Below are 18,331 nucleotides of genomic sequence, written 5' to 3'. Positions count from 1 at the left end.
TTTGGAAAATGGCTGCAATGAAACAAAGAGTGAAAAATTTAAAGGGGTCTGAATACTTTCCGTACCCACTGTAGCTACCTTTAAAGGCCAAAAATGTATTGTTTAGTTTTTTTCTAAGAAATTTTCTCTGAACTTCTCGATTTTTAAAGATCACAGGAAAGTTTTTTTTTTTTTTTTCCTTGTCATTAGGGCTGGACATGTCCTCCCCATTATCTTCTATACTCAAAATGTCTTAAAATAATTGTACTTATATTTTTAACACTCTACTTCTCTTGTTCCCTCCTCAGTGCTATCACCCTGGACAACACACTGGTTATACTCTCTACAGTGGCACCAGATGCCGGGCGCTACTACGTCCAAGCGGTAAATGACAAGAATGGAGAGAACAAAACCAGCCAGCCAATCACCTTGTCAGTAGAGAGTGAGTAACCACAATACCGTGTACACGCATATTGTATCAACCGATTATGCCAGGACAGGTGACAAGCGTGGATGCACTGTAAGATTTTGCAACATCAATTGTAAAATGCACATTCTAATTAAGTACTATATTTAATGTATAACGTTGCATCATATTTTAGAAACAACCATGTGTTTGACTGTAAAGTATTTTAAAGTAACTTAAATGTAGTAGGAAAAAAAAGTAAATTTTCCTCTAAAAAGTGAAGTAAAGCAGTATGAAATGGAAATACTTAAGTAAAGTACTTAAAATGTGTACAATATCTGTACTTAGTTATATTCCACCACTGGAAACAATATGTTTACCTTGTGCATTTTAGTGAAATCTTCAATGCAGGAATTTTACTTGAAATTAAGTATTTTTTACATTGTTGTATTCTTACTCTTACTCAAGTAAAGCAAGACACAGTGCATCTGTAGCCATATTTACACATTTTTGCAGATCTAAACACACAGGAAGAAAAAGCTATAGGGATAAGGACACAAACAGAATGTACTACTGCCAAGTAGTCCTTATTATTCACAAGCATATTTAGCTGGCCCACCAAAAAATGCAAGATACACGAACCAAACCAATTCGGTTGGCTTCAGCAATGCAGAGTGATTTATAAGAGGAAACCTAACAGACAGCATCTTATAACATGGTAGACTGGAGTTCAGTTTGGAAGTGAATGAGGAGGGTGAGGGTAAGACATTACAGTTGACATCACAAGGGAGCAGAAATAGTCTGGGGTATATATGGAGAACCGTCGCAGAGTTGATTATACGTACCATAATGCTAGAACACACACACACACACACACACACACACACACACAAACACACATTCTTTGATTCATGTTGGATTGGGAGCCCAGCGGGAGGTCTCAACTTGGCAGGTCTCAGGGAATCATGCCACAAATGCACACACAAACACACACCCACACATACACACAATGATGCTGAGATGCTGCTGGGAGAGCCACTGAGATGAGTAAGTGAGTAAGTGAGTAAGTGAGTGAGTGAGTGAGTGAGTGAGTGCCTGCATTTTAGTGCATGTGCACGTCTGTCTGTATCTGCTACAGCAGCTGTTCCTGCAGCAACACCTCTGACGATGCTTTTCATATGAGCTGCTCTGGCTCTGACAGTTCTTGGCTAAGACTTGTTGAGAGCGAGAGTCAAGGTGTTGCTCCTGTTATAGTTATAAGCTTTTTTACATTTAAGTTTAAAAACTTAATTTTAACCTTAGCAAGATGAATGTTAAACTATTTTTTAAGTGCACATCTCACCCTCCCGTGGTTTAAGGTGTGTGTGTGTGTCTGGGGGGAGGGGGCACACATGGCCTGTGTACAGCATTTAATGACCCAAGATTGGTAAGATGGACTCATGACAGCCCCTGTAGCTACATCTGACATGTGCAGCCACAAGCACACTCCCAGGGCATGATGGGATTGACGGAACAGTGTGAATTTATCACAGACATGACACATCTCAAGCAGCACACACTGTGCTCTCACTGCCATGGGCTGTCTGTCTCCATTGCTCACAACACATACACAATCAAACACACATAAACTTTTTTGCCCATGCAGACAGACTTCTAAACAAATATGATAAAGTGTGTAAATGTGCACAACAGCCTATTCACCCGTTCATCTTTGTGTTTGTCAGGCAGTGTTTTTCTATCCCTGTTTCTGGTTCTCCAGACATCTTATTATACACAGTCAGTGCACTGTCCCGTCCTATTCGGCACATCTCCCTGTCACAACTTGGATACATTGTGCATTGGTCAGTTTCAATATTTCACATCAATGAGAACCCACAGAGTGCACTGGGTGAAAAATAAATATATAGGACAGCCCCTGTCACCATATTCTGTCTGCAACAAACATATCTATTAAGAGAATTGCTCTCTGCTTAACCTCTCCATGCATGTGTGTTTTTGTTGGTTTGTGTGTGTGGCAACCTGTTTGTCTGCTTGTCTAGATGTTGGAGGTCCAGCAGACCCTATTGCCCCCACCATCATCATCCCTCCCAGGAACACTAGCGTGGTTACAGGCACCTCGGAGGTCACAATGGAGTGTGTTGCCAACGCCAGGTAAACATCCTGTACCTGCAAGGTCATAGATCAGTTTGTCCACGGGTCAGTTCCTTCAAATCATTGAGGATAACAGGAAAAAATTGTAATTGCGTTGAAAATTTTCTTCGGATCATCTAACAACATTGATCCTGGAAAGATATTTTTTAACAACAACTAAATCTAATTGCTGTTAGCCCCATTGCTTTGTATTAGGTGAGAGACCAATTCCACAAAACCTGGGCAAATAAAACCCCAACTCTCCACAGAGCTAGATACAGCTAGTAGAAAGGGAGAACATTTATTCAATTATTTGGAATTTTGGAGAGATTACTCTTTAATCCACTGTGCATACACCTGGTGCAAATGTTTCGATTTTGTATTTGTCAGAAGTTGGTAAATCATAATGCTGATAATAGTTTATAGTTAATACATACACCACACTGCACAAATACCCATCTTAAGTAAGGTTTGTTCAAATTCTGTTAGATTTTTTTTAATGTGTTTTGTATGATATTTATACTTGAGTCCAATACGTTCATCTTGTTTTGCATGTTTTTCTAGATGCAAGTTCTTGGAATATGCAGTATCAAAGCAGACTACTCCAATAATTTTAATTCAATTCAATTTTATTTATAGTATCAAATCATGACAAGAGTTATCTCAAGGCACTTTACAGATACAGTAGGTCTAGACCACACTCTATAATTTAAAAAAGACCCAACAATTCCAGTCATTCCTCCAAGAGAAAACATTTAGTGTGACAGTGGCGAGGGAAAACCTCAGACAGACCCAGGCTCTTGGTAGGCAGTGTCTGACGGTGCCAGTTGGGGTACAATTAACAATGAAGATATGGAATAATGGATAAATCGATAACAGAACTATTGACTGAAATAGTAGTTGTAGTAGTTCATGGCGTAGCAGGGCACTGCAGGGCGTTACAGTGCAGGGTACTGCTAGGCATAGCAGGGTCCTTTGATTCATGAAATAATCAGTTTGCATTGACAACAGTTGGCATAATCTCAGCACTTCAACAGGCATTTTTTTTATTTCAATACCCAATAAAGGATACCAAAATAGATTTTTCATTAAACACAGAAATACATTGTCGGTAAGACCCTATTAAATGATGATGAAACTTTGCTCTCCCTCTAGGCCTCTTATCAAGCTGAGTATCTCATGGCGTAAGAACGGTGTGTTGGTGACCAGCGGGTTGAGCGACTTTAACCGCAGGCTGACCATCCTCAGTCCCGTGGTGAGCGATGCCGGCTTCTACGAGTGTGAGGCCATTCTCCGCAGCAGCAGTGTGCCCTCAGTCAGCGCTGGGGCTTATCTTCATGTACTAGGTGAGAATTAAAAGATGGCTTTTAATATTGAAAATAATTGAACACCATCATAGAAATAGTGGTTTTATGTAAACAAGCATTTAAAGGGTTAAAAGTTTTAAAACGTTTGAATATTTGGTACTGGTGATCAAGACTGAAAGTGGAAAATAATGTACAATTTTAAAATGCCTGTATTATGAAAAAAAACCTTTTTCTGGGATTTGCGGTGTGATTTGGTGTCTCTGCTATTCTGTTTTAAATGAGATAGAATTTTCTGATTGTATCCTGCCTTCAGTCTTCGGATGAGCTGGTCAAAATTGGTCTATGTATGTCTCAACCCACCAAGTACAGCAGTAATTTTGTTGTTATTGATTTGGAAGCACCGGTTTTTGAGACACCGTGTCAAAGTGTTCTGTTGTTGGCTGTAAAGACAAGCACAAAACACTCCATCATGTCCCAGCCAGGACAGGACAGAAAAACAGCATGGGTTGTACCACGTTATAATGTTTGCCTAGCTGCTAGCATGAAACTCCATCAAACTCTGCAACTGACAAGCTAGCATTACTTACTGCGCATGTGCGACTCCCAAAAAAGAGGGTACAGATATGAGATGCCTCACTCGGAGGCTAAAACAGAGAGCTCAACACACAGAGTGAAAAGAGGAAAAAATATGGTGTTTTCTGATTATTAAACCACATAAACCTATTCTGGTACAACCTCTAAATACAATTATGAACCTGAAAATTAGCATAATATGAGCACTTTAAGGCATTGTTTTTTCCTCTTCTAAGGACATTGGATCCACTTTTTTAACAGGATGAACACGGGCAAATTAAACACTGCATTGCAAGTACTATTTTTGACATTGGACCCTGAGGACAGAAACACATTTCACTTCTAACCCGTAGTCTTTTTCTGCATGTCTATCTTTCTTGTCTTCAGCTATCCTATCCGTCAAAGGCCCAAAAAGCCCCCAAAAATGATCTTTAAAAAAAAGAGTGAAAGAACAAACATGTGCTCCAAATCCACATCGAAATGACTTGATGGGAAAGCATCTGTATCTTTGCTGCTGCTAAGTCAGAATTGGCTTATCAGTCTTTTCACCACGTTTTGAAATTGTGTTTTGATATTTGCAGCACTTACAGTATGTCAATGTTTGTGCTCTGCTTTTTGTCCTTAAGGTTCACATACATTTTTAATATATACCGTATATATATTTTCCAACCAGCTACACACTGTACATCATTCAAATATGTGGGGGGAAATTTAGGTTTGCAAGTTCAACCGAAAATGCTGGTATAGAATTGATAAAAATAAAATATTACCATTCTTGCTATATGAACATTTCAAAGCTATAGCTGTAAAGTCATGAGGCAGTGAGGGGAACGTGTTATTGATTTTAAAAGGAGAAAGCTAATGGCTGGCCTCAAGAAACTGTTTAATAGCATTGCTTGAGTCAATTTCATTCCACCCCACTGAAACACTTTGATGTTTTCAAGGTTGTAATGTGATTCAAAGGACAAGGTGTGGTGAACTTTTCCCTTGATACAGCTAACCGAGCCTCCCCCACCCCCGTGAGGTTGACGGATACATTTAAAACTGTTGGTTATGGTATAACAATTACTGATGTCTGTAGTCAAAATACTGTATAATCACATTATTGTCAGCTGCTATATGAGTAGTTGTCCTCAATGAGAAATGCATTTTAAAGCAAATATATTTATAGTTCAATATATTTTTTCTCTAGTGTTATCAATTAGCACTTTCAATTTTTGTTTTTGAGATGTCGCACGGTATCACAAAGGTACTTTGTGAGCTGGGGTGATTACAGCTGCTGGTTGGCAAACATGCATCTTTTTTTTTATCAATGTGTCATCCTATCTTTCCTTTTCTCTTTGTCCCTCAGAACCACCACAGTTTATAAAGGAGCCAGAAAAACACATCACAGCTGAGATGGAGAAGGTGGTGGACATTCCCTGCCAGGCACGAGGTGATCAGTGTGTATGAATATGTGTGTATTTTGGCACAAGAATGTCAGAGTATGATTAGGAACCCCTGTCATAAAACAGCTAAATTTAACAATTTATTGAAGAAAAACATTTATTTATGTGATTTTAAACTATAGAATGCAATGGAAAAGTGAAGCTTGACTTGCTGTCTGTCAACCCTCTCTCACCCTCTGCAGGAGTGCCCCAGCCAGACATTGTGTGGTACAAGGATGCTTTGCCCATCAACCCAGTGAAGATGCCCAGGTACAGGGTGCTGGTGGGAGGCAGCCTTCAGGTCAACGGCCTTCTCCCCGACGACACCGGCATGTTCCAGTGCTTTGCCAGAAATTCTGCAGGAGAAGTTCAGACCAACACATACCTGGCTGTTACCAGTGAGTGCTCAAGCCGCTCTTGTCATGTTTTTACACAGATTATTACTGCTATTAAAGTACAATGTGTTGTGTTAAAACTCAGAATGAGCCTCATTTTATAAAATACTGTTGAATCATCACACAGCTCTCTCAAGCCCCTTGTCAAATTCAGAAAAGACCAGGCATAATTGCTTACAAAAATGGGATCAATTCAAACCCGTAGGGAGAGTAGTAGGAGCAATTCAGGGCTTTAAATGGAATTCTGTAGACTCCTGCAATTTCTTCTTTAATAATGATTGCAACTTAGAAGATTAAACAATATCATTTTAACTTTTTTTGTGGTCATTCATATTATAATATTATATTTATTATAATATCTCAGCCATGCTAGCAGCTCTGGCAATTGCAGTGTCATACAGTAGGCTTTAGGCTCTTGTTATTTAGAAAAAAATGCTGTGTATCAGCAATAATCAATTGTTTTTTTTTTAGCAATTTCAAAATTGTTAATCACATGTGCCAGCAGACTACACATATACAGCAATTAGGTGGAGGCAGGCGATCAAAAACACAGCAGTAAGAAACAAATAGATCTACAAACACCTGAAACTGGCTATGTATGTCAGCAAAATAACTACTCATCTTACAAGGACCTGGCATACTACTACATAAACTACTGTGACCAATGCAAGGAACACTGGATGAAAACTGGTTGCAACTTTTTTTGCTGAAAACAGAGAAAGATTACAATGAGCTTTACCTAGAAGATAAGGACATACAAAAAGTTGATTTAACTATAATAACGACGTGTCCTCTTGTTTCTAATACAGTTTGTTTCCTAGGAAATATACAGTAGGTCATATATTTTTGTTCTGATAGCAAAGTAATCGCTACACAGTAGTTTTAGATATTGGGGTGCTGTAGTCAGGTAAATAATTGCAAATAATGGGAGTCCAATTAGTCAAGATATCAAAATCACTAATTGTCTAAACATATCTTAGAGAAAATGTATTATTGTGCAGATACAAACTACTATCACATGTATTATTTAGTTTTTCAGAAACAAGTGTGTATGTAGATATATATGTTGCATTTTCTTTGCTGACAATGTGTTTTAAATATGTGGATTTCTCTTACAAAAACTGACAATAAGCCCTACAATGTTAAGTTTACATTACTACAAAAAAGACTCATACGTAACAGCATGTGTACTGCCTATCTCTTATCACCTATTTATCTGTTGATTTGTTGATAGAATTTGAAAATCACTGCTAATTTTACTGTCACGGTGCATCTCTTAGGCAGGTTTCTGACATCTAATTTTCTTCACTTTGACTTAAGTCCACGTTGCACCTTATCAGAATTCATGACATTCTCCCTTGCTATCTCACCCCTTCCATCCCTATCTCTCTCTTTTTCTCTCACTGACATTGTCTCCTCTTCTTTTCTCTCTTCTTCTTTTAGATCTCATCTTATGTATCAGCTCCCTTTTCCTTAACACATTCATGTCCCCATTTCTTCTTCTGTCCAACTCCCTGTGTCCTTAGAGCAACACTGCTTCATGACAAACTTCCCCCCTTCCTATTTGCTCTTTGAAACAGTATAATTTTCTGTCATCCTGTAAAAGCTTTGATTTATTGCATGTCGAAAAAGGGGATTTTAGTTATCTACATATTGCCTTCTTTTTCTGTGACTCTCCCTCTGTAATTTTCCCTCCTCCTCCTTTCTATACCCGCTATCTCTATGGGTGCAAAAAATAGACTGGCAGCAGATAGTTGTGGCACCAAGGTGAAGGCTGCGTCGATCCGTAAAGAATTAGTGGGACAAAGCGTTGAGTTAACACCGCAGCAGGCTAGTGCTTGCTTAAGAAAATTGTTTTAAAAGTTTTGCCATAGACATTTATTCTCTGACCTCTATAACCCTCTTACCTTTTCTCTTTTACTGAGCTCTCTCTTTATTGTGTGTGTGCGTTTGTCTGTCTGTCTGTCTGTCTGTCTGTCTGTCTGTCTGTCTGTCTCTGTCTGTCTGCGTGCGTGCGTGCGTGTGTGTGTGTGTGTGTGTGTTTGTGTTTGTGTTTGTATTTGTTTCCTCTCAGGCATTGCCCCAAATATCACGGCCGGACCCTCAGACAGCACTGTGATTGACGGCATGTCAGTCATTCTGCACTGCGAGACATCTGGAGCTCCGAGACCGGCTATCACTTGGCAAAAAGGTTTCTGTTACCCACATGCACGCTGACACACCTGGGGATTTGGATGTCTGTTATCTATTACACATGGGATCCCAGATGGCTCAACAAATAAAGCCTGATTGGATCCCATGTTTGGATCCCAATAGGAAATCAGGGAAACACTGTCCTTTTCTTTTATCACAAACTCCTGTTCCTGAATGCCTCCTTATTTCTCTCTTCTTCTATTCTGTCAACAATTTCTCTCTTTATGTACTTGTGTCCTCTTTCATCTGTTTCTTTCTCTTTGACCTATTCACACACTTAAGGTGAGCGTGTGTTAGCCAGTGGTTCGGTCCAGCTGCCCAGGTTCACCCTGCTCGAGTCTGGTAGCCTGCTCATCTCCCCCTCACACATCTCAGATGCCGGGACCTACACTTGCATGGCAAGCAACTCCAGGGGCATCGACGAGGCATCTGCTGACCTTGGGGTCTGGGGTGAGTGTGCAGGGTTAGATGGTCGAGGCCTTTCACATCCTTTTAAAGACCATACATGCCTGATCTAGTGTGTTGTACATGCCCAAGATATCCTTCACAAGCATCCATATGCGGCAAAAACAGGAAACTAACAGTGGTGGAGTTTTATTGAAAGGCAAGTTAAATGAGGTCATGCCGTATAATAATAAAGCTCAACTCTATTCCTTCAGATACAAAAGCACTCTTCTGTGCACGTTTGAGCATCGAGGTGTTTTTCTAAAAGAAACAAACAAAATACAGAACAGCAGCACATCATTTCAACTGGAATGAGTTTTCTGAAATTTGTTTGTCATGATTTTCTTTTTCTAATATTGTTTTCAGGAAGGGTATTTTTGTTGCCTGTTTTTTCTTCCCTTAGACTTTCCTCATCTCCCTCCCTCTGTCGTCTCCTTTGTTTCCACAGCTCGCACTCGGATTACCTTCCCCCCACAGGACCAGAGTGTTATCAAAGGAACAAAAGCCATTATGACCTGTGGAGTCACACATGACCCCAGTGTGACTGTCAGGTAACGCTACATTAACAAACATAGAAGTGTTCATTAAGTGGAGTTTTATTTGTTAAACATTATATGTAGCATTTTTTTAGAAGAGGTGTCATAACATGCATCACAATAAAAGACACAAAGCAATAAAAGAAAAAATACACATACAGCACAATAAAAGGGAAAAAAAGGGAAGTTAAAATTGGTAGGTCTTGAGCTGCCTGGCACGTAGGAAAAGGCTGGCGTTATCCTATATTATACTTTTTATCAGCAGATAAAATGACCTAAATCAACAATGTGTTAGTAGCCTAACGGTTTTTATTTCAGAATAACTCATTTCCAGGGCAAATGTTAATCAAGCAAGTGTAAATGGTGCACTTGTTGGGGACTTTTTTCAGCCATGTATTACCACATATTTGTGCACTTGTCAGCATTTAGTGCAGCAGCAGGATGATGTACATGTAGATGGGATTGATTTCACCCCCCAGTGTTTCTCATTGATGTGTTTTTAATTGTTTTTGAACAACAATGAAGCTCTGTGGCACAGAGGAATATCTTATTCTTTGGCTACACAGGCAATATGTGTTAGTAGGATACATTCTTTGTTGCTTTTGTTCTTTTCATGCTATTATTTGACAATACAAACATTATAAAATGTTGCCAGCTGACACTATCAAAATTCTAAAAAGAATGAATTTCAAAGTAAAGGGACCTCAAAGCCATAGTATCCTTTGCTTCAACCAACAAGCCTGTGGGTGACCTGACCATGTAGACACATTTTAAATTGGATTCTGAACTTGATAGAAAGTCAGATTTGATAGATGCCACATGAAAACTTTTAAAGGACCTGTTCTAAAGCCTTGTAGCTGCAATGTGTACCACTTGCAAGAGATTTTGGAATGTCATGCTAAGGCAGCTGAAAAGGGAGTTAGAGTAGTCTAGATGGATAAGTCCGTAGAAATCCTGCCGTTGTTTTCACGTTTCTATGTATTTGTTATCTCTGTCAAAGTGAACACCTAATTAAGCCCAGTTGTTGAGCATTTTGGTCTGCAGATCTGTTAATGAAGATGCTTCAACGTTAGTTATTAGTTGCTGTATTGTTTTTAAAACCTTTGGTTGTTAATTAGTTATTTACTACCCTGAGCACAAGGTATTTATTATATAACTCTATCGTATTGAGTCTTAGGTGTTCAAATGGCCAGAAACATATAAATGCATGCATTGCCATAAAAAGACTAAGCAAACACACAAAGCTTTGTGCCCGCTTGGTAACCTAGCCATGCAGTTTAGAAAAAGCAAACACCTACACATGATTGTTGACTGATAAAGTGCATGTATGCCATTAGAAGATTGTTGTTCTCATATACCTGCAGCTTACAATTGCATTCCAAACCAGTGCAACACACAACCCAACAGACATTTACTGAACTCCAAGCTTGTAGCTGACATCAGTAGCAATCAATAGACCATTCTGTTCCTTTCTACTCTAGAAAAAAGCTTACATCTGACGCATCGTTTGAGCTGTGCAGGTTTGATGAGTGAATTCGGCTTTTGAATGCCGCCGGCAGCGACTATGATATGCATGCAGGGCAGCTCTGATGGCGAGTTTGAAGAGAGAGTGGAGAAAGATGAAATGCCTCACTAATAACATTTTCTTCTGGGAATGGGAAAAAAATAAAAGACAAGCAAAACCTCAGTTTACTTTTTGCGTCACTGTCACAAAGAGTTAACCTACAATCTAAAGCTGACGTAAATGTGTACATCCTAGTTCACGTCCCAGCATGTGGGAACTAAACTATGCAATTCAGGTTCTGGAAATCTAGTAAATAGGATCATTTGGATTTGTCCATGTATTCAATTGGGCATTGAATAAATGTTCATTTCAGAATGTGCTTTAACTTACTACGCTGTGCTTATTAGTCAATGAGCTTAATTTGCCTTCAGTTATTCATGCAGTTTAACCTCATTTTGTGCCGCCTACAAATAAAACTTGTTTGTTCAGTTCCACTCGCTGACTCTGTATGCAATCAAGCTACTTCTAAAATTAATTTCACATTCTGTTTAAGCACACCTCTAATTTATTTCGGTGTATTATGGCTGTTCCTCATGATAACATTTTAGATTTGGGAATTTCAGGTCATGGCTAGAACAATGGCACAAGGATTGTACAATAAGGGTTTCCTAGGGGACTACTTTCTGCATAGTATTTGAGATGTTTTCTGTTTAATTAAATCTTAAAAATTAAGCTGTAGGATGCTTACCCTCCTTTCCCTGTTTCACATTGTTTTTGCTTAATTACGCATTTCCCAAATCTCTAAAACGGAGGTGTTCAGTAATACTGTAATATTGCTAAAGGGAAAAAAAAACATGAATAACACCCAGTATGACAAAAAACACAATTTCCCTTTTAAAAGGGAGTATATAATGCAACTAAACATTGTCAGTTTGTGTAAACATATTGACTGATACTGTTGAAAGAATAAAAATGCGGCAGATGGTAATGACGTTAATGACAAACCCAATAACTGGCCCGCTGACTGGTGATTTTGCATTCCAGGCATGTCTGGGAAAAAGAAGGCTCGGTGATCAATGTCCAGTCCATCCCCCGCATGCGGCTGGAGGCAGACGGCACCCTGCACATCTCCCAAACCTGGTCAGGTGACATAGGCACATACACGTGCAGAGTCACCTCTGTTGGCGGCAACGACTCCCGCAGCGCACACCTCCGTGTCAGGTAACTACCGTCGCAATTCATCACTCGGCTGGCTTTCTATTTACTTCTTTCCTTTTTTTCTCTCTCACTTTCTTGTTTCATCAGTATTCTCCAGTGCAAAGACACAGGAAGGAACATGTTCTTTGAGGCAGGACAACGCATACACAGGCACACACATACACGTGCACACCCTCACAAGTGGCGCCCCCAGAAATATTTCATAGGGGTAGCCAGATGGAGCCGCACCTGACTCACACACATGCGAGTTCCAGACGTTCACGCTTTCCACTATCAACCTTTTTCCTGCCATTCTGCCTGTTCTTGTTGACACCTCTAACCCATTTCCACTTCCTCCTTCACCTCATCACCTCTCCTGTCCTCATTCTCACCCGACATACTTTCAGCCCCAGGGGACCACTGTGAGACTGCACACTCATTCTCACACAAACACTTCTAGATTGTTTTTGTCATCTCAAATCTTCTCTTTCTCCAAATCTATTCCTGCTGTTGTTGTACTTTGACACAGTGCGTCAATGCAGCAAGGGTAAATTGAATATGAATGAGACATCTAACTTTCTGTTTGCCAAACTGACTGACTGATTGTTTGTGTCTTTTTTTATCCGCATATCAGCCGTCTCGTTGGCTGGCTGCCTTTTGGCTGAGTTACTGCCTGTATTGCTATAGGGTTTATCTATCAATCTGTCTGTGCTTATCTGAATTTATGGCTGAATGAATTAATGATCCCCAGCTTTAGCCTCATTCATTTCTGTCTTTGTCTGTGCATTTTCTTCTTTCCTATCTGTCTCCTTATGCCTTTCAATCCACCCTCCCTCCGGTGATATCTATCTTCTTTTGTTTGCCTGTGTCCATCTTGACAAGAAACCGTCTATACTGTCTTGTCTTGCCACATTTCATCACCTGTCTAACTGATTTCTTTGTAGTAAAACATCCAGCTTTACTTCAGATTTGTACAAGAGACGTTCAGAGAAGACAGAAATGCTCTGTAACTTTCTGTCCCTGCGGAGGATTTGCTGTGATAGGAGAGCTTCTTTTATTTATCGAAGTTGTCCTGATGTTCCCTGCAGGCAGCTGCCCCATGCCCCAGAGAACCCTACGGCCGTGCTAAGCACATCTGAAAAAAGAGCCATCGACCTGGCCTGGGCCAAGCCTTTTGATGGCAACAGTCCCCTCATCCGCTACATCCTGGAGGTTTCTGAGAACAGTAAGTCACAAGATATCTATTCTTTTCCTGTCATACATCAAATTGTATCCATATCTACCTCCTGTGCTTTGTACCATTTTTGTCAATTTACACAAAATTGTATATGATGAGTTAGGTCTGGGGGAGATCAACATTACAGCAACGAGTAAAAAAGATGTTAAATATTACTGGTTTAGATTTTTTATATCCATGTAGCCAGGCTTCGATGATGTCGATGTGTTCCCAGGGATCTTAACTGCAAAGCAAATACATCAAAGAACTTGAAAAAGAATTTAAAAGCATAATCAATAAGACTGATTAAGAATGTCCATCATTGCCTTTAATCTCAAGTTGGACGTGTAAGCTACTCTACATTCTGTCACTTCCCGGCTCAGCATGTAACAAGTACAGTATAGAGCTAGGCAATATGGAGAATATCTAACATATTTTTGACCAAATACATTGATGATGTTATTGCGCCAAAATGGTAGATGAACTATTGGTGCTTTTACAAAATATTAACACAGTGACAGATTTGATGAATAATTATCAATATTGTGCATACCATGACAAAGTGGGTAAAATCAAATAATGAAACAGCTGGTAAGTCAGATAAGTTCAGAAAATTACATCACTTCACTGTAATGCAGCCTCTAAAACCAGGAAAAGTCAACACCTGATGATTTCTTGCCTGATATATTAATGTAGATAGTATATCCATATATTGCCCAGCCTTACAAGTATGTTCAACTTAAATGGACAAACTGAAGACTGTGTTGGGCTTAAATCTGCTGCGGGTTGTGCCTTTGCTTCCTTTTTTCAGCATGACTCGTTTCATTTGATGAATTTGAATTTTAAATTGTGACCTGCCGTGACAAAATGATTGCAGGCATGAAGAGAAAATCCCTTCTGGATATAATGTAATTGCTAGAAATATTTGACTCCTTCCTTACAAAATGTTACATTTTATGGGATGTTAAGGTGAATGGTTAGCATAATGAACAAGAAACGTGTACATGTGGAACAAGGTGTTAAAGTAGATCTTCTTTGTTCTAGATGCTCCCTGGGCCATCCTGCTGGCCAACATTGAGCCGGAGTCCACAGCAGTGACGGTCAATGGCTTGATCCCTGCGCGCTCCTATCAGTTCCGCCTCTGTGCCGTTAATGATGTGGGGAAGGGGCAGTTCAGCAAGGAGACGGAGCGGTGAGCTGAAGACAGATCCTATAACTATTCTTACCACTCCACATCAACAATGTAACAATTTTATCTGCGTTTTACAAAATAGAGAAAACAGAATGCCAGTATACAGAGTTTTACAGTACAGTAGCTAGGCCTCAAAGCTATACTTTATCCATCTAATTTTCCAAGGATATTTTAATTATAACGATAAATATATACATATCTTCAACCAAAACATTCTTCTATGGAACTGTCATTTAATTGGCAATAGCAATGATACATCTTAGAAATGTCAAAAAACAAAAATCTTCCGAATTTTCTTGTTGTTATTGTATAATACATTGTGTTCAATAAATTTGTTACCTAGACAACCAGTTTGACTTCAGTCAAGAGTCTGTAAAGAAGGATATACGTGTAAGCCTGCCAAAGCGGATACACACACACAAACACCTGTTAACACACATTTACACACATTCTGAAAGCCTCAGGAGGGATTAAGATTTGAGGCGACATTAGGTTTGGCCTCTGTGCAGCCTCAAGCACTCATTTCTCCCTCTATCCCTTCCTCCCTCCCTCTCTCCCTTGCTTCCTCCACTAGTCTGTCACGCTCTCACATGCTGCCAGCTCCCTAGCCAGAAGAGAGCCACAGGGGGGCTCCGTCTGTGTGTTGCAGGGGGGCTGGCACCGTACGCTCTGTGACGCCATTTGGTACTTAGTCACCGCCACTGATCTCACTCCCATCTCTCAAATGCATCTTCTCCCTAGACACTCGTGGTGTTTTGTCAGGGTAAATACACAGCATTTACGGGACTGAATTAAACTGATGTTTAGCTTTAATTAGACATGCTTAATGTCTGTTACATTACTACAAAGCTTTATGCTTTTCGTTTAAAAAAACTAAAGCTGTGTTCAAGGTGATATCCAGATAGAAAATTTCCTTTAATCTCTCTCTCTCAATGCTCTCTCCCTTATCTCTGCATGTATGTTTTTTGTTTGTGTGTGTGTCCTGCAGTGTCTCTCTCCCAGAAGAGCCCCCCAGCGCTCCTCCTCAAAACGTCATTGCTAGCGGCCGGACCAACCAGTCCATCATGATCCAGTGGCAGCCTCCGTTGGAAAGCCACCAGAACGGCATACTAAGGGGCTACACCATCCGGTAAGTTCTCATCTGCTTATTATGGCCATGTTATTTTTAGTTGATTTTATTTTAAATTTTTGACATTAAGAATGAAGGATTTGCTCTTTTAGCAGAACAAATATGAAGAAATACTCTTCCTATGCACACCATCACATACTGAAATCCCTACCAAAATGTTCTTGATCCATTTAATATTGTTTTTTACTCATTTTCATTCCATTATCTTATTATGGTTAGAGCTGGAATTAAGTCACACACTCAAGAGCCCCTGCAGTGTCAGTTTACACCGCTGCATTTAAAAGAATGATTTGGTTTGAGAGAGAACTGAAACTTTATGACTTAAAAAAACTTTAGCGACTATACTAGGCAGAGTCAGCAATATGCCAAACTCACTGTAAATCCTGTAAACATGTAATTAGTTTGGTTTTCTCCCAGGCTTTTCATTCATTACATCCAAATGAAACAGCAGGTGTTTTTCTGACAACAGTCAGTGCTGTCAGTGGTTTTTAATTGCTTGTCTGCTGGTGCTTTGTCTCCCCCTAGCAGGGAGTCTAGTGTACTGGCTCCAGCAACAAAGTACCGTAATGAACTCCCTTTTGTCATATATGTCACATGCCATTTTCAGGGTGCCAACAACACAGCATGTTTACCGTGGTTTTAAGAAGTGGCAAATTCCAATATTTAACATTCGTGAATGTGTATGCCAGGTACCGTCTGACTGGGCTGCCTGTGGACTACCAGATGAAGAACATTTCCAGTCCTGATGTGACCAACATGCTGCTGGAGGACCTCATCATCTGGACTAACTATGAGATTGAGGTTGCTGCCTACAATGGGGCTGGTTTGGGAACTTTTAGCCATAAAGTCACTGAGTGGACTCTGCAGGGAGGTGAGCACTCAAATCAATGTTATTGATCCAAGATCAAAGCTGATATGCTGACAATTTCAATTTCTTTAATTATTGAAATTAATTTTTGAATGTGTAATTTTCAATGACTTTGCATAACTATGTGTTCATTTAAAGCAAGCTTCTCTTTTAAGCATGGTGATTATTCATGATGAATAAGACTGGGATGCAACATACTGCAAGTGCACTGCTGTTATAATGCATAAACAATCCTCTTCTAGTTAGCAGCAAATTTTATTTTCTCTGACTGAAATCCTCTACTAAAAGCCATTGCTGATGGATGTTCAATGGCATGATTCTTCTTTGTAAGGCCAAGTCAAAGGTGTTGTACCAACCCTGAAATCCGTAAGCAGCTCACACAGTCACAAACAAACCCACAGAGAGCCCTGGTATTAGGTTTTAGTGTCATCAGAAAGAGAGTGATGGCGGTATCTGCCCTGACCTGTGCAGCAGCGATCAATACTGACATCAAAATAGATGCAGGCAGACTTAAAGCAGAAAACCGAAATGTGCTCTCACACCTCTTTTTTTTGTTGTCCCACCTCGTCTTTTTCCTCCTCCTCCTTCTTTTTTTTTTTCCTTCCCCCCTCTCTACACCCCTTTTTCTTCCTCTCCCAGTACCCACCATTGCCCCCGGCAACGTGCAGGCTGAGTCGGTCAACTCGACAACTATCCGTTTTACGTGGACAGCCCCTAACCCTCAGTTCATCAATGGCATCAACCAGGGCTACAAGGTCAGTAACTGCCGCGGTGCCGTCCCCACCAGCAATCACGCCCATTGACAGAACTGTCAGATCTCAACTTGTAGTATCACATGTCCTGTGTAGCAAGTGGGAGAGAAGAGCCAAGGGGCGAAAGATATTTGGTGCCATCTTGAATGATGGACTTTCTTCACCCATTTGTCAGTCGCAGGTCATTCTCTTTATCTTTGCAACCATTTTTCATATGTTTTCTTGTGAAGCTGTGTGCACGTAATGATGAATGTCTTCATTATTTTGTCATGGGCTCTTGAATATAGTCCATCTCCCTGTCTCTTGTGTACACTCTATTGAAACAAATGTAGCCCACAGGGAATCATAATGACACAGCAATAGTGTAGTTCTATTTTTCCTTTGAATCGGTTGCGACTTAATTATGTCATTGGATTTTTTTTGTCCTGCCTTTTTGTCTGTCCATTTAATAGCCCTCCACATGTCTTACTCAGCTGGGTGAAGGGGTCACTGTACAAACGCAATCTGAATTTTAAATAACAGATTTGTCTCCAGGGAGAGACTTAAGCAGAGGTGAGTAAAAGAGTGTGAAAGTTAATAGAAAGGAAGGCAAATGAAGACTTTCAGGGAAAATTTGAAAACGACAGATAGAAAAAAGAGAGAGTGCCAGACAGTTACTAACCCTCTGACATCGTCTTGCCAGCATTTTACTTTGCTGGAAGCTCCCTCTCTCTGGACTCTGGAAACAAACCCAATAGACCTGCCATTGGGACCCATTTTTACCTAAGCAATCCAGGTCCCATTCGTAGATGGTCTGCAATTAACATGCATGATGGGATGCTATCATGCTTCTCTTGAGCCTTGACTCCCTCTGCCTCTCCCAGTCTGTCTTAATGGAGCTATTCGGCCATTTCCTTCCAGTCAAAAACTCTTCTGGGTATCTTTGTAAATATATTTGGCAGACCTACTGTATGATGCCAAATAACTCCTCAGAGTGGCCAAGGACTACTAGTGAAAGACACTGCTGTTAATTTTGTGTAAATAAATCACTTAGAATTATTACAGAAAAATGATTTGCTGCTGTCTGGGTAATTTTCTTCAGGC

At 40.0% G+C, this 18,331-nt stretch overlaps 1 protein-coding gene across 5 annotated transcripts in view; it reads left to right on the top strand.

Moving 5' to 3' along the window:
* sdk2b (sidekick cell adhesion molecule 2b) overlaps positions 1 to 18,331 on the top strand; it is a 252,146-nt gene that overhangs the window by 197,990 nt on the left and 35,825 nt on the right. For all 5 annotated transcript variants that reach the window (XM_034859904.1, XM_034859902.1, XM_034859899.1 and 2 more), the window contains exons 5-18: positions 288 to 421; positions 2,425 to 2,536; positions 3,671 to 3,861; positions 5,747 to 5,830; positions 6,026 to 6,220; positions 8,292 to 8,408; positions 8,693 to 8,860; positions 9,303 to 9,405; positions 11,939 to 12,115; positions 13,180 to 13,316; positions 14,352 to 14,499; positions 15,488 to 15,628; positions 16,318 to 16,499; positions 17,136 to 17,251. In XM_034859904.1, coding sequence (XP_034715795.1) covers positions 288 to 421; positions 2,425 to 2,536; positions 3,671 to 3,861; positions 5,747 to 5,830; positions 6,026 to 6,220; positions 8,292 to 8,408; positions 8,693 to 8,860; positions 9,303 to 9,405; positions 11,939 to 12,115; positions 13,180 to 13,316; positions 14,352 to 14,499; positions 15,488 to 15,628; positions 16,318 to 16,499; positions 17,136 to 17,251 — 2,005 coding nt within the window. The remainder of the gene's footprint in view (positions 1 to 287; positions 422 to 2,424; positions 2,537 to 3,670; positions 3,862 to 5,746; positions 5,831 to 6,025; positions 6,221 to 8,291; positions 8,409 to 8,692; positions 8,861 to 9,302; positions 9,406 to 11,938; positions 12,116 to 13,179; positions 13,317 to 14,351; positions 14,500 to 15,487; positions 15,629 to 16,317; positions 16,500 to 17,135; positions 17,252 to 18,331) is intronic.

This window comes from Etheostoma cragini, chromosome 21 (genome assembly GCF_013103735.1).
Source record: "Etheostoma cragini isolate CJK2018 chromosome 21, CSU_Ecrag_1.0, whole genome shotgun sequence".
Classification (NCBI taxonomy): domain Eukaryota; kingdom Metazoa; phylum Chordata; class Actinopteri; order Perciformes; family Percidae; genus Etheostoma; species Etheostoma cragini.
Note: the sequence above shows the minus strand (reverse complement) of the source record. Positions and strands in the feature narration are given on the sequence as shown.